Raw genomic sequence first — 16789 nt, 5'->3', positions numbered from 1 at the left:
CAGTGAGCGCGGCCTGGGCGGGAGCGGGGCCTGCCCGGCCCTGCCTGCCTGCCTGTCTGTCTGTCTGTCTGTCTGCCTGTCTGCCTGTCTGCCTGTCTGCTGGAGGGAGCTGGGCTGGCTGTCGGTGTGGATGAGCCCCCCGGGAGGGCATCGGCCTGTCCCGGGACATGGCCTGGGGCGGGTGGGACTTGTCATCGCGGTGGTTCCTCCCCAGCTTGGGCCCTTGTTAAAGGGGGCTGGTGTTTGAAAGGGCGGGAGCTGAGCAGCAGGGGCCACCGCAGCCAGAGTCGGGTAAATAGGGAGGAAGGGGGAGAGGTGTGGAGAGAGCAGGGATAGAGCAGAGTCAGCAAAAAGCAGCGTGACAGGCGAGGGCTGCTGTAACACTGTCATGTCTGGCTTGGGAAGGGATCTGGTCCTTGTCCTTCAGTGCTCTGCTCCAGAAGCACAGACATACCTGCTGCAGGCAGTGGCAGAAACCCTTCTGCTTCTCTTTCAGACATGGCCCCCTATTATGAAGCACTCTGCAAGTCTCTGGAGTGGCAGGTGGACACGGAGCTGCTGAACAAAATGAAGAAAGCTAATGAGGAAGAACTGAAACGTCTTGACAACGAGTTGGAAGATGCAGAAAAGATCTTGGGAGAGAGTGAAATCAGGGATGCAATGATGGCCAAAGCTGAGTACCTGTGCAGGATTGGGGACAAGGTTGGTTCATGGTAGAGGTTTTATGGACTCACAATCAGTGTTCTGCAATCCTCTGAGCTGGGCAGGGTCCTGTCAGCACTGAGTGACTTACAGTGTGTTTTCCCTATGGCACAACTCAGCTGTGGGTGGGAGATGGGGGAGGGTGTGACTGAAAGTTAAATTATCTCTAAAAAAAAACCCCAAAACAAGAGGCAGGCCTTAAAAGAAAATCTTTTTCTTGAAAAGGGAAAAGGCTGTTTTCCATTTGCAGGTGTTGCTTCTCACATACCTTGTGTCTTTACACTTTTCTAAGCTGTTTACACAGGGCAGCTTCATTTCACGTGGCAGAGCCTCGTGGTCCTTGGCATGAAAAGCTGCATGAAAATGGGCTTTTCCAGCTGGATTGAAGCTGTGGCCCTGTAAGATTATTCAGAATCCACCTTGCTGAATTGCTGTGGGAAACTTAACCAAGCAGTGGCAGGCAGGGTGAGGACGTGTTGAAAAGATTGCAGGTGCTCTGAGCAGTGTGACAGCAGGAAATCCTGTCCTGGCAGGAGGGAGCTCTGACAGCTTTTCGCAAGACCTATGACAAAACTGTGGCCCTGGGACATCGCCTGGATATTGTGTTCTACCTGCTGAGGATTGGCTTGTTTTACATGGACAACGACCTCATCACAAGGAACATTGAGAAGGCAAAGAGGTACTGGTGGGGTGGGGCTGTCTCATTGCACCCAGGCACTTCTGAGACAAGCTGTAGCCAAAGAAAGGGGAGATAAATGCCTTGTTGTCAAGACCTGGTTGAGATAGAAGCCCAGGGTGATGGGTGGGTGTCAGCTTGTGCTGGAAAACCTCCTGGTGCTGGTTTGGTTGGTTTGTTGTGAGGGGGAAGAGAAAAGAAAGGTTAAAATTGTGTGTTAAGTTGACTTCATTTCAACTGCTAGCCCACCCCTTGCTCTCACTTCCTGCTCTTGGAGGTCAAATAACTCGGGGTATGATTAGATTGTACAAGACACAGAATCCAGCTGCTGCCAGTGGTACCCAGCTGGCTCTCTGAAGTGCCAGGGCTTTTCCTCTGGGAGCAAGAGCCCAGCATCAGCCTGAAGTGCTTTGCTGCAGCCACCCTTCCCTGCCCAGCACCTTGGACTGCAGTGGTTCCTGCATTTCCAGTCTCTTTGCTGGTGCCATGAGACTCCAAGGCAGAGGGTCTTCCCAGGTCCCATTTTCCTTGGGCAAGGATTTTTTGTGATGCCTTCCCAGCAGGTTTTCTTTTGGCCTGTCCTCCTGCTTATACCCACATCCATTTTGCGTTGATACAATTCCTGAAGAGTGGCAGGTCCTGTATTTTTCCCTATGCTGCTAGCTGGGCAGCTTTGATCTTAGCAGCCAAGGCAGTGGAAACATGTTGCCACACCTGAGATTGACAGTCATATTTGTGTGCACATCTCAGATGGCTGTTGTCACAACTTCAGAGGCTGTAAACATTCCCTTCCAGTTGAAACTTGCCCTGTGCCAAACCTCTGGCCTCTCCCGTCCCAGGGAAGCCCCTTTCCTACCCCGACAGGTGTACAAAGCCTCAGCTGTTTCAGCAGCTGTAACCAAAGTCATTCTCCACTCACACAGCTGATCTGCTCTACTTGTTTCATGTCACTCACCACGTGACACGTGTACATGAGCAAATATTTTTTATTGTTCTGTTTGAAGTCTAATAGAAGAAGGAGGAGACTGGGACAGGAGAAACCGTCTCAAGGTGTACCAGGGCCTGTACTGCGTGGCTATCCGAGACTTCAAGCAGGCAGCAGAGCTCTTCCTTGACACAGTCTCCACCTTCACATCCTATGAGCTCATGGATTACAAAACCTTTGTCACATACACGGTCTATGTCAGCATGATCGCGTTGGACAGGCCGGACCTGAGGGAAAAGGTAAGGGGAGCAGCTGGACACACGGGTCCTGATACACACAGCACTTCTTCAGCCTGTATCCAGGCTGAAAGTGAGTGTGTTTCACAGAATGGTTTGGGTTGGAAGGGACCTTAAAGATCATCCAGTCCCACCCCCCTGCATGGGCAGGGACACCTCCCACCAGCCCAGGTTGCTCCCAAGCCCCATCCAACCTGTCCTTCAACACCTCCAGGGATGGGGCAGCCACAGCTTCCCTGGGCAACCTGGGCCAGGCTCTCACCACTCTCACACTAAAGAATTTCCTCCTCATGTCTCACCTAAATCTCCCCTCTGCCAGTTTTTGGTCCATGTCCTTGGGCCACAAGCCCTTGTCCAAAGCCCCTCCCCAGCTTTCCTGCCAGGTCCTGGAAGGCCGCTATGAGGCCCCCATGGAGCCTTCTCTTTTCCAGGCTGAACAGCCCCAGCTCTCTCAGCCTGTCCTCATAGGGGAGGTGCTCCAGACCCTTCATTTAAACACGTGTTTGTTTTCAGGTGATTAAAGGAGCAGAGATCCTGGAAGTGTTACACAGTTTGCCAGCTGTACGACAGTACCTCTTCTCTCTTTACGAATGCCGTTATTCAGCCTTTTTCCAGTCATTAGGTAAGGCTGGTTTTTTCCTACAGCACTATTTCAGGTGCTTCAGTTACTTGTTTCAGGTCATGCACAAGTTCTGTGGAGTAGCTACAGTCTAGAACTACAGCTGCTTTATGCAGGAGAATAAATAAATAAACAGTGACCTAAAATTTGCTGCTGTTTGATTTTTCAAACAAACCGACCAACCTTTGCAGACACAGTGAGCTTTTTGAAAAGTTCCATCTGATTAGGGAGAAAAGCATTTGCAAATGGAGCACTGTCCTATCTGAACAGCCAGGTCAGGTGGGAAAGCTTTGAGAGGTTTTATCTTTGAACAAAGTTATAAGACCTTGTAGTCTAAAGACTCTGAAATCTCATCCTGTAAAAGAAATTACATGGAAAGTTTCTGTTGTTTTCACCATTGGCTTTCTGCTCTGCTTTCTGTGTAAAAGGGTAACACTGAAGAAAAGCTCTTCAGAAAACTCTCATTCTCACCAGCTCTCTGACTGCTTGTTTTCCTTCTGTGAGACACAGAAGGCAGGAAAAGAAAGAATTTAGACAAAGCAAAAAGGAACCCTTCATTTTGTGGAAGATCAGGCTTGATGAGATTAGGAGCTAAGGGCAACACTTTTCCATTGCTGCATTTATCACTACCTGAGAACAAAAACTGTTAGGAGAAAAAGTCACTTCAGTACCTGGAAATCCTTGTAACTAATTTAAGAACTACTACCAGAGAGTTACTCATATTTCCTTGCCCAGCTAAAGGTAACAAAGTCTCTTCAAGCACTTACATGCCAAGTGCTGCTGGCTGCCCCACACCATACTACCAGAGAGTTACTCATATTTCCTTGCCTAGCTAAAGGTAACAAAGTTACCCATTGCTCCTGCGTGACAGCACTTGCCCTCAAGTGGGGGTGGTCCCTCTGCAGTGGAGGGGAGAGGAGCTCAGCCCCCAGGAGGAGGATTCTGTGCTGACCAAGGGGTCACAGCAGCTTTGCCACCACATTGTTTGCACGTTGCTGCTGCTTCTGGCTCTGCAGCCGAGACAGAATTCCTTTCCTACACTGAAGTTATGTTCACACTGATTACTTATTAACTGGTGTTATGTGTTTTATTTACACAACTGATATTTGGTGTTTCTTAGAGGTGACTGGCTCATTCTCTTTATTTTCTCCCCAGCTATTGTAGAGCAGGAGATGAAGAAGGACTGGCTGTTTGCACCTCACTACCGGTACTACGTGCGGGAGATGCGGATCCACGCCTACAGCCAGCTCCTGGAGTCTTACAGGTCACTGACACTAGGATACATGGCAGAAGCATTTGGAGTTGGTGTAGAATTCATAGATCAGTAAGTTATTTGGCTTTTTAAGTTCATAAACATCTCACTTTACACCTTTTAATAACTTGTAATGATCTCATTATGAATTAAAAAAAGATCTTCCTTCTACTTCGATTCTAAACATGCTGAGTTATGTCCCTGTGGAAGAGCTTGGCTGAATTGAAAGGAACCTCATGTTTCAGGAAAGAAAAGAATTTTATTGCAATCTCTCATGACAAATGTTGCAGTATTTTTTCTAAATATTTCTTTCTAAAGTATTTCTTTCATTTCTAAATGCTAATTAGTCTTTTACTAAGACTTCTTTTATTGACCTTCACTTAAGACGTGAGGACTTAGTTCACACCTGTGTGAAAACAACTGCTACAGCTTTGGGGATCTGCACGTTTTATGTACCCTACAAGTCTCCTGATTTAGTTTTACTTCTGCTATGTGGACAGGATCTCTTTCTTTTTAAAATCAAATATAAGCTACAGCCTCAACTTGCAATTATTTTCTAGTTTAAAACAAACAGATTTAGATAATGATGAGAACTGATGTAAGTGAGAAACTGACCTTTACTCAATGTACATGAAACATTTGGTTTCAGATGCCTGAAACAAAGGTCATTCTACTTTAATAGAGAACTTTAAGATTTTCTATCATAGTAGAGTGTTACAGAAATAGGAATTCTGCTTGAAATATTCAGAAATGCATGAACAGGTGTTTCAAGATAAACCAAATGCCATTCAACTGAAAGGTAAATTATTTAAAATCATACTAATTCTTATGCTTCCCAGCAATTTATTACTAGTATTAACCTGGTTTACTGTTGATCAGAAGAATAATTCCTTCTGCCATCAGTAACTGCTATAGAGCACCAGCTGATTAAGCAAGTTTATGTAAAAGAAGGCAGCATCTTTAGAGCTACTAGAGTAGGGAACATTCCTAATGAATTGACTGGCATGAAGATCTTTACCTTGGGATAAATTCTGAATGGGCACAGTACACAAGTGCTGCCTGTGAATTGGAAGAGTAGCTGGTGCTGAGCCCTGTGATAAATTTCACTCATTCAAGTGTGACATTTTTGGCCTGAGAGGAAAAGTATTCAGATAGGTTAGAGTTATTATTCTTATGTGTAAAGAAGCTCAGTGTGGTGACACTTGTTTTGGAAGAGCAGTTTCAGTGCTGCTGGCTCTGCAAGTCCTTGATGAAACATGATTTAACCAGCTTTTTTTCCTTTCTTCACTTAGGGAGCTTTCAAGATTTATTGCAGCTGGGAGATTGCACTGCAAAATAGACAAAGTAAACGAGATTGTAGAAACCAACAGGTATGTTATCAATTCCTAGAAGCAGTTTCTGGCAGCCCAGCTGAATCCTGTGCATTCTAATGGCACTTACTGCAGATATGTAAGTGACTTGCAAGACCTTTTCTCTCTTCTAAACCTTTTCTTTTTTTCCCTCCACAATTCCTAGGCCTGATAGCAAGAATTGGCAGTACCAAGAAACCATCAAGAAAGGAGATTTGCTGCTAAACAGAGTTCAGAAACTTTCCAGAGTAATTAATATGTAATTTTTTTAATGCAAGGGAATGCAAAATTTAGATGTTTAAAACATTTTGGAAGTAACCTATAAATATATTGTATAACTTGGTATACTGTAGGTAAAAAAATGACTAGAGAGAGGTAGTGTTTTTACTTTCCACTTCATTATGTACACAATGTTCTGTTTTGGTGTATGGATCCCAGTTCATTTATTAAATGTATGATACAGTTGGTGATCTCTTTTAATAACCTTTGTTCCTGTACTTGACTGTGCATAGTGTTCAGTATTTAATAGCAAAGCAGGGTCATGATCTGTGAACAGAGAGAATTGAGGCAATTCTGTGCTTGGTTTTTTTAATGCTTCTTTATTTGAATCAAAAGGGACACAAAGTAGTTGGCATGAGAGTGAAGTAGCCAAAAATTGTGCACTGTCCAGAGAAGGTGAAACTCTTGTTATGAGAGGATTACATCTTAGGGGAGGAGGAATAAGGATGCAAATGACTGTTGGGAAGCAATAATATAACTGTGAAAACTGTAAGGGCTGTAACTTGGGGAACACCTTTAACTCTGCCTTGAAGCAACGTTTTCACTAGCTGGTAAAGTCAGCACCTTAGCAAAGCACTACATCTGTAGGTGTTTCTTCTGTTAGATTTGCAGATGTCACAGTGATGGTAGGAACAGCAGAAGATACTATTGCAGTTTGACACAGCTGATAAATGCTGTAGGGGGTTGCTTTCTTCACAGCTGCTGAGGAAGAACTATTTCAAGGAGGCTGCTGCCATAGTGATGACACATGGTTTCTGGCTGCAGCAGAGCCCATGGCAGCAGCTGTTTGCCCTGCTGGCTGGGCTTGAGGTTTCTTTTTTCCTCCCAAAGAAAGTTTGTGACTTAGTCCTGTGAGCTGCTTAATGCTCCTGCACTGAGCAACAGAATCCATTTACTGTCTGTGACTTTAATGCTTGAAGTGACACCAACAGGTAGATCTCCCCTCAGGATGACTCTGACATTTGGAAGCTACTGTGCTCAGCTAGGGCAGTGTGGAATTTCACATGCACCCTCTTCTTACTGGGACATCATGGAGGATCTCCTGCCTTTCAGTCAGTGCCACCTGCCCCAGGTTAGACTCAGTGCTGAGGGCCCATTAATAGTCTCTGTTGAACTGTTCTGAAACCCAAACTACAACCTAAGGATTCTTGGGTTTCTTTTACTAAAAGCTGGTTTGGTTTTCAGGTCTTTTTTTTTCTTGTTCCTCATCAAGTAGGTATTTAGCTAGAGTTTAAAGACTTACATTTCAGACAGTTCTGATTAGAAGAAAATTCTGATCTTCACTTTAGTGAGAGTAATAAGAGAACTCTAGTGTGGTTAGTTATTGGTTCCATATTTTGTGTGTTCCCACACACTTAACTTCTTACAAAGCTTTCATTAAATTTAGGCCAATATTCAGACTTTTCAGCCCTGCAATAATCTCTGTTTTTTGAGATCTGTTCCATATCAGATCAAGCACAGCTAGTTAGGAAGAATTTAGTTCTGGCTGCCTTTTTGGTAACATCTTTTCTACCTTCCACACCTGCATATGCCAAGCCTGTCAGACTGTGGGCTTCACTAAATTGAGAGATTTCATTCTTGGTGCACAGGTGAATTTCCCTTTCCAACACAATTTGCATTTGAACTGGCCTTAATTACCTGTATTAATTACCTTCATTAAATAAATCTCAGTATTTCCATCTAGTTTATGCATCACCACATATATTTTGAACTGTAAGTTGAAGGAATAGAAGCTTGCTTGAGAAAACCAGGCTAATCAGGCTTCAATCACTCCAGAGAAATCTGCCTGCTCTTCTAGTGTAGGTAAGAACAACATTAAAAACAAACCAGGAATGTCTACTTTGTATGGAAAATAAAAGGTTAACTAAAGATTGTTTGCTGGAGGGTATTTGCAGAGCTTTCACTTTTTTGCTCTAACCATCTATCATCCTGTGAGAGCCAAACATTTCAGAATCCTGTGCTCTTAGCAAACAATGTTCAAAAGAGAAGTGCACACACCCCACCAGAGTGAAGACCCCAACTTGCCTTGTTCCTTTTCTGATCTCAGCCTGTGTCCCACAGAGGAGGACTGGACAAACCTGCAGAGCTTCTTGACAAAGCTTTTTGGTACCAAGATCTGGTAGGAAAGATCTTGGAGCTTGAAGGAGCTTGAAGGCCTTGTGCAGCTGTTTGGCCTCTCAGCCATGCCAAAGAGTGGGATGATTTTAGACAAAAGCAGCACCTCCTGAAATCCACAGCTGGATGCACAAGGACAGCCAGAGCAGCTGTTCTCTGTGGTCTGAAAAAAAGAATAAAGCAATCTGGTACATAAGTCTTTTTCCAAAGAGGGCTCCAGGGTGGTCAGGCCTGGAGCTGACCCAGGGCTTAATTTTTCTATTCTATCTTGAACTGCCTACTTCCAATTTCCATGTCAAATCAGCAGCAGGAGGATTTCTGCTTCCTTAAAACCCTGGAGGAAGTTGACTTCCAGTGTCTGGTGACCACATTAGTTTTACCTTTGGTTTATTTTATCTCCTGGTTTAACTCTGATGGTGAGTGGCACCCCAGCCCCTCATGCCTCAACTTGACACCTTTCCATGGATTTATAGTCCACATGCCAAAGTTGTACATTCTCTCTCGTAACTTAAGCTTGTGCAGTTCCTTGAGCTAATGCCATTCTCCAGTTTCACTTTGGAAAGCTGACTTCATCCTAGCACCAAGGGAACTAGAATCAGAGCCACGTTTCAAGGTGCAGCCACAGCATGGAGACCTTTCCCCCTTGCTCTGCAGGACCTGCACTGCTCTTCAGCTGTGGGAGGGCAGGAGAGCACATGGGGTGTTGTGGGGTTCTGTCCATCAAGCTCCGCTACAAAATGGTTGAAAATCTAGTTTCTGTGCAAACATTCTTTGGCTCACCTGTCTCTGCTGGCCTGGCAAAGGCTCCTTTTCTTCTCTCACTGAACAGTTTAAGCTCTAGCCTTGCAGACAAGAGACAGGGCACTTGGTTTTGAAAAAGGTCACCTGCTGTGGACAGGGACAGAGGTGAAGGGACCTCAACTGCAAGATGGAAGACAAAGAAAACTTCAGCACTGTCTTGGAGAGCGGCAACACACTGTCCCTGATGGTGCTGAAGAAAGCTTTTGTACCCATTTGGCTGCAGATGTCAACTCCCATCATTCCCCATGGGTTTGGACAAGGCTTTTTGACTGCATTTTTCAGGCCAGTTTTCATCCTTTGTCAATAAAGTTTGACTCAGGTTTGTTTGAACAACTTCAGAAAAAGGTCTTTTAGATGCCCCTGAAGTTTGATGGGCCAGAAATAAACAAAACCAAAAAAAAAGCATATGCCACTTTTCCATGACAAAGATCCCACGCTGCTTGTTAGGAACAAATCCAGCAACTAATGCAATTCTCAGCCAAAAAGCCCTGAGAAAAGCATTCAGTCAAATTCAGAGTCCCAGGGTGGATCCTACAAGCCACGTGTGTTTGATTATTCGTCGCAGCAGAACGTGATAATAACGAACCAGCAATAATTTGCATTTCAATCAAGCCAATTGCAAACCCTGGTACTGGTTGGTTCAGTAGTTGGCACAAGCAAGAGCAGCCACTGAGAGCTTCAGCCTGCAAAGGCCTCGGGTGCCAGGGCTGTAGGCAGTGAGGGCACAGGGCCAGCTGTGCACCCTGCCCCCACAGCTGCATGAGCTGTGGGTGAAGGAGCAGGATTTAGGGGTTTTTCTACCAAAGGCAGGATGGAGCCTTTGAGCCCAACAAGCCCCCACCAGAAGGCTGCCACCTTTGGGTTCAAGGGTGCCATTTGTAATGCAAAGGGCATCACCAACACGTGCCTGTGCACAGAACCATCCGCAGAGAACCTCCAACATCTGGAGTTGCATTGCAGGCACCATTGGGCTCAAATTCCCATACTAGCTCTTCCCAAATACAAACTGGAGCATTTTCCTGCCAGTGGCAGGAGAGAAACTGCTGTCTATCTCTCCTCCATCTCTCTAGCCAGTCCGTGTTCTCTGGTCCTGCCAGTGGCAGGAGAGAAACTGCTGTCTATCTCTCCTCCATCTCTCTAGCCAGTCAGTGTTCACTGGGTCAGCAGGTGCCTTTACTGAATGGATGGAGTCAAGGGGAGAAGCGAGAGCCCCCCAGCAGCTCTGCTCTTTGCCCCAGTCAGAGCTCCTGCCCCCCCACTCCAGGGTGCCAGCAGCAGTGACACAGCCAAGACAAAAGGGAGGACACTCCCAGTCTTGCAGAGCACTGAGGTTCCTCAAGGTTATATGGAATAAATGCACCTATTTCCTCTCTTTCTTCACATAGTTTTAGATACAGCGCCTCTTTTAAATGCACTGAAACGACAGAATCATTAAGGTTGGAAGAGACCTTAAACATCATCCAGTTCCAATGCCCTGCATAGGCAGGGATGGGGCTTCCACAAATCCCCTGGGTAACCTGTTCCAGTCTCTCCACCCTCACACTAAGGAATTTCTCCCCAACATCTAACCTAAATCTCCCCGCTTCCCATTTAAAACCCCTCGTCCTACGACTTGATGCCCTTGCAAAAAGTCCCTCCCCAGCTTTCCTGTAGCCCCTTGGGGTACTGGAAGGGCCACTACAAGGTCTCCAGTGCAGAACCAACCCTTCCATTTTGAAGCAAACAGCCCCGAGACACAAACTTGCCTGCATGTGATGGCCAGCAGAGCTCTGCTCCCCTCCTGCACACTCCCTGCCGCAGCCACTTGTACAGCCCAGCACAACCAACTTCAGTGCCAACAGCTTGCAGGGTGGAGCAGAAAGGAGAAGCTCCTGCTAGGAAAGAAAGGGATTTGCAGGAAGGTGAGACAAATAAATCAAAACCTTCAGTCAGCACAAAAGGTAAATGTATGAAAGTCTCATTCTAAAAAGGCAGAGCAGAACCTGCTGGCTGCCTGACCTCCTGCAGTATTTATTCCAAGTACTAAGGAAAAGTTTGTTCTTACTGAGGAGAGAAGGTGAAAGAGAGAATAAAGGAAGCATTGCCATGGATGTAACTGTGAACTCCTTTCCCACCAACAGGAGTTTTACCAGTTTTACAACCTGCTCCTCAGAAGGCAGACACCACACACCAGTCCTGAGTCAGCCGCAGAGAAAAGCCTGCAAGGGTGTTTCTTTAACCTGTTGAATTCACACTCTGGATCTTTATACAGTGAAAACATGGAACATGTTTTTTTTTAAATTAAAAAAAAAACAACAGGAAACATGATCATTTAACACACTGCATTTGAGGCTGGAAAAGCTGCCTCCCATGATTCCATCTAGAAAACAATAAAGCGTGAAACCTTAATGAACAAAATGTTCTTTGCATGGGAAAAATCCTGCAGGGTTGACACAGGCACCTCTCAAAAGCAGGTATCAAAAACCTGGCAGTGCATAAAGATGGGACCCTACCAGGCCGAATGAAGCCACTCTGGTGATGCTGAGGTGCAGGGACACAATTTGAGCACATCCAATTCTCTGAAATCAGTTCACATAGGCACCGATACAAATAATGTTTTCCTTTAATGGTGAATGATTTTATAATGAAGCAGAAACATATAATGTATTCCATGCAACCAACCTCATTTATTGAAAAGTCCTAATTTTTATTGCCTTGTTTAGTAACATGTTTGTTCAACAAACTAACCTTTTTTTTTCATGAAGCAAAGCACAACTTTTTCTTATAAATAGTATAAATTATTTTATTTACAGAAACTTGTTACAAAACAAATAGACTATATATTTATTTTTTTCTTTTAAATATCCAAAGTAATTTTTTTTCTATCCCATGACATTTGTTCATGTACTATACAGCAGCCAACACAGAGTTCAGCTGATCAGATGCTCTCGATTATGTATACAAATTATCAAACTATTCACACATTTTACACAGGAGATTGCTTTTAGAACCAGGCTCAACACCAAGCAAGATGCTTTCAAGGCCTACATTCACATTGACATTATGTAGTGCTCATTTGAAAATTATCTTTTAAAACGTAAAATATCTTACACAAAAGGTAAAAATGATTCTTTTTCTGCTGAACAGTGAAACATTTAAGAATCTTCCTAAGCCCAATTCCCTCCTCCAGGACAGAATGAGTAAAAGACGAGAGAGATTCCTTGGCAAGAGAACTCTTACAGGAAGACAACTGCCTTAGAAATGTCATGTGGAAATCACATCTTTATTTTTTTTTCATGGTTTTAAGAGATACTTACTTGTTTGGGTTTTTTATTTTGTTTTGTTTTCCTGGAATACCAACTATTTTGAACGTTTTCTAAATGATTTCATTTAGGAATTTATACCCCTCCCCCCCAAATGAGACAGTTAAATAAACCGCCCTATTTCAACCCCTTGGCATATATAGGTGGAAAAAGCAAGCTCCAAAATTTCAACTGAACATTCAAGTCTTTTAAGGAGAAGCTGTCTAAACAGTCCAAGCTTAAAACTAGTTTATATAATCAGGCACTTTCAGTTTTTCCGTTAGTTTTCAACCACATGAGACCCACACGGATGCGCACGCACACACACGCACACAAACACTACAAAACCAAAATAAAAAGAGAAGCAGTGTGTCACTTCACTAAATGTAGTCTTCTGGGAATCAGGCAACTGATAAGCAATGCCACATCCACCCTTTCCAGCTCCCATCCCGTGCCCAGGGTTCCCAAGGTAGGACCCGGGCAACAACGTTTGTGTGTATCCACTCCCAAGAGGTGGAAAGGGACACAGCTTTCCCAAAACAGAGGCATCCCTTAAGTTGCAAAGTAGGCATGTTGACTATTGGCTTGGCAGTGAACCACTTCAAATTATAAAAAGGTATTTGCTCTTCTTTTTTTTTTTTTCCTTTTTTTTTTTTTTTAATTAAGTAATAAATAAATACTAGATGATCTCAATTGTACCAAAACTGGATATAAGAAAAAAAGACCTGTGCAAAAATACATATTTAAATATGTACAATCAATTAACAAAATATGTCTTCTGAAATAGGGATACTTCAATATTTATAATAGAACAAGAAATTCCAAAATAAAGATACAAAAGTATGTTTGCTTTTTTTTTTTCTTCTTGTATAATTCTTTGTTCATCATTGCAGCAATTTTTTAGGTTAAGAAAACTGCAGGAGTTGTAACGAGAAGTTGGAAAGACTATAAAAACTGTATCTCTTAAATTAATACCAAAATCTGTCTAGAAACAACCCAGCCACTGCAAATTCAATTTTGCAAGGAAAATTAATTTTTCAGCTTCCTTAACTATTTACAGTAAGAACTACGTGACAATAAAAGCTTCCGGAACAATGTTCTGCTTAGAACCAAGATCTAAAACATAATGTTTAAGCAGGTCTATCCTCAAGGGCAGGGAGAATCCATGACATTCTAACTCCTTATTCCCAATGGCTTCAAACCACACGAGGCAGGGGCTGCAGACACTGGCTCTGTAGGAGCAGCCACCAGGAATGAGCTTTTTAACGTGTCTGAAGGAGCACAAATTTGCCATTTATGCTTTCAGATCAACAGAAGCTTATAATAAAAAAAATAATAAAACAAACAACACTGAGGAGTTTGATCACAAACTCCTCTAGCGTTCAATCTTGCCAAATTTGTGTCTATCAAGAGTCAAATTGCACTTGTGATTGACACTATCCTGAAGTGGAAGCTCTGCCCCAGGGACTTCAGAGCGTGGATTTTACTCCAAATGTGCAGGATTTAATAGGCTTTGATCTCTCTTTGTGGCATATCACTTTGGTTCCTTTTCCTTTCAACCAATCACAGTTCTAACAAGCCTCTCAACAGGGCATCTTCATAAATACAAATCCTTTTGTTCCTGAAAAGTCTGGGTTTTTTGTTTCTTAAAGTTTGCATAATAAGCATCTCTAGTACGTTGCTCTCTCAATGTGATCTTTTCCTATCAGTTCGAAGCTAAAGTGTCTGCATAGAGGCTTCTTGTTGTTTTGCTGTCTAACAATGACTTCCTAGCAAGTTCAGGTTAAACTGAAAACATCGTTAGGTAAACAACTAAGCAACTGCTACTCAGAGTGGCTTTGGATTCCCTGATGCACCTACTTGCCACCAGACCTGGGGAGAAGGCTGGGCTACGCCAACAATGGGACAGGCTCAGATTGTCTCTTCTCAGCAATAGCTGGTGCCCCTTTAAGGCAGAAAAAAAAAATACCTTCTTGGTTAGGAATTTCTTTTCCTTTCCTTTGCCCCTTAATAGAAGTTTTGTTAGTTTTGAGACTTCACCTGATGTTTAAAAACCTTAAAAACATCCAGATGAATCAAATCATTATACAATAAGCCCTTCAGCGGAATTCACTTTTGAAGCAAACCCAAGTATTTCATAAAAATTGACTGGACTCTATAAAAACTGTGTCAACCCCCCTTTATTCACAAAGCCTGGGTAGGCAGGGGATGACTGGGATGCACACACCTGTGCTTCACTGTGAACTCTGCTCTCAAATTGGCATTTTTTTCCAGGATTTTGGAAAAAAAAAAATCATCTGAGTGGCTGAAAGGGAAACGTGTGAACAATTTAGTTACACCAACAAGGCATAAAGAAACTGACTTCCATGGGGATTTTTAGAAAATATTTAAATATCTTAAATATTTAGCTTTAAAAAGGGCAGTTATTTTTTTCCAGGATTTTGGAAAAAAAAAAATCATCTGAGTGGCTGAAAGGGAAACGTGTGAACAATTTAGTTACACCAACAAGGCATAAAGAAACTGACTTCCATGGGGATTTTTAGAAAATATTTAAATATCTTAAATATTTAGCTTTAAAAAGGGCAGTTTTTAATGGCTGGAAGGCAAACCCAGCCTAATTGAAACAATAGAGCTGTGGGGTTTTTTTTAAATAACACAGGCCTATGGTATACAGCATAGGTCAATAAATACAATCTTTGGGCACAGAGTTTGAGAGGTTATTTGCCTTTGTTTGATGGGTTTGGATTTTTTTTTTTTTTTAAAAAAAACAAAATTAACTTCTCTTTCCTTCCACAGTCAAATCTTATTCAGAAGAAAACAGGTTTTGTATCATGCAAGCACAACATTTTTATACTTGTTTTCTGAGCAACAGCCTCAAACAAGTTTTTCTGGTCTTTGTTGGGTTTGTTTTGGTTGGGTTTTGTTGTTTTTTTTAAACTCCTGATAGCTTCTTATCCCAAATTACTTGCAAAAGGCTGGGCAAAACACAGACTATTTTTTTGAATTGTGCTATTTTAATATTCCATTAAAGGAACATTGCTATAAAAACACTAAAGCCATATTCCCTTCTTGAGGGCTTCTTTCCATTGTGCCTCACGTCTTTTTTCCCCCTTGTCGTGGGGTCCTCTCCATTGAGGGTGTCTGTCTGGTTAGCTATCACCTACAAAAGACACCATCAGTATAAAAATAAGTCCACAGTAACGTTTATTTCCCCCCAGAAAACAATCTCTGTCAAATAGTGGCAAGATGATGTACTCCTGTAAGTAAAATCTCACAGGTTTGTAGCAAACAGTCCAGACCACCGTTAACACTGATAAGAGCAATTATGTGGCTGAACTTCAAATCCAGTGTCCATTTCTAGTATATTCACTGCTACAGACATGGCTTCAGGGAAATTCCTTGTTTAATTGACAGTCCAGTAGATTTCCACACCTGAGGACCATGGGAAGTTGGGAAAACTCAAGGCATCTTGGAGTCCAAAAATCCAGATGGAGGTTTTGCTTGTAGTGAAAATTGTCCAGTTCATTTCTCACCACGGTGCATTCAGCTATTAGGGACGTGCCTTTGGCTTTTGAGGAAGCAAAAAGAAAGAGAAGGATGACTGAGCCAGGCTATTACAGCAGGTGCACTTAAAAGGTATTTTCTGGATAACAAGACCTACTTTGGGGAGAATCAGCAGGCACAATGTGACACCAGTAACAGTTGGCTCACTCAAGACTTGACAGTTCTCGAGCTAAAGCTCTTTCAGGTTATAATGGCTTCATTTCCTTCCTCAATTAATCCAAATTGTATTATATTGCACAGTTGAAACAGTAAGTATTAGATAAGTAAAAAAAATAAACTGAGTTATCTGAACGTTTTTCTCATGACAGTAAACACCACATAATGTGAAAGTCTTCCTCTATGGCTGAAACTGAAAATTCGGACACCATTCTGAAAAAGCTCTTACTGGCCTCCCAGCTCTCCAGATTTCAGGTTATTAGCACCAGAGGAAACAAAGTTTCTCAAGTTCTTAATCCCCAAAACTCTAGTTCTAAAGCTGCTCTCTAAAATTCCATCTTTTATACTGTCCTCAAGCTGTGTCAAATTGCTTTTACCCAAGTGATCCTCCAAGCCAATTTGAATAGTTTTATTGGGAAGTCTGAGCTACCGGTTTCTAAATTATCTCTCATCCTAATTTATCAAGGACTTTCTCTCTAATACACTAATTTTCCAGTTTTGTTTAGAAAAACAAAAAAACTCAAATTAATTTTAAAAAATGGAATCTTATGTATTCCTCTATAGTAAATCTGTTTGCTTTACCAATGAAAAAGGTTTATATCTTATTTATAACATTTAATCTCATTATTACTAAGAAGTTTGTCAGTGACACCTTGGGATAATAGGCTTATTTTATCACAGTATCACAGTTCTGTTATCACATGATTATGTTCCATGTTGTAGAATGCTTACCAGATGAACAAGAACTCGTGGACATGCAGCTCAGTTCCATGG

The 16789-nt window shown here is 42.6% G+C and overlaps 1 protein-coding gene across 1 annotated transcript; it reads left to right on the top strand.

The window, feature by feature from the left end:
• The first annotated feature begins 492 nt into the window (after positions 1-492).
• On the top strand, positions 493-6302 carry PSMD6 (proteasome (prosome, macropain) 26S subunit, non-ATPase, 6). Its single transcript, XM_009997015.1, has 7 exons — positions 493-702; positions 1236-1381; positions 2383-2602; positions 3113-3221; positions 4374-4542; positions 5763-5840; positions 5986-6302. Exons 1-7 carry the CDS (start codon positions 499-501, stop codon positions 6080-6082), a joined length of 1023 nt encoding a protein of 340 aa, XP_009995317.1. The 5' UTR covers positions 493-498; the 3' UTR covers positions 6083-6302.
• The last annotated feature ends 10487 nt before the right edge of the window (positions 6303-16789 follow it).

Source organism: Chaetura pelagica, unplaced genomic scaffold (assembly GCF_000747805.2).
Source record: "Chaetura pelagica isolate M959 unplaced genomic scaffold, ChaPel_1.0 scaffold364, whole genome shotgun sequence".
NCBI classification, from domain to species: Eukaryota; Metazoa; Chordata; class Aves; order Apodiformes; family Apodidae; genus Chaetura; species Chaetura pelagica.
This window is presented reverse-complemented; position numbering and strand designations above follow the sequence as displayed.

Excerpts from the sequence above, each read along its gene's own strand:
- PSMD6 (XM_009997015.1), top strand. The coding sequence starts at position 499 with ATGGCCCCCTATTATGAAGCACTCTGCAAGTCTCTGGAGTGGCAGGTG. Across the intron at positions 1,382-2,382 it reads AACATTGAGAAGGCAAAGAG|TCTAATAGAAGAAGGAGGAG; the intron begins GTACTGGTGGGG and ends TTCTGTTTGAAG. Across the intron at positions 4,543-5,762 it reads GGTGTAGAATTCATAGATCA|GGAGCTTTCAAGATTTATTG; the intron begins GTAAGTTATTTG and ends TTCTTCACTTAG.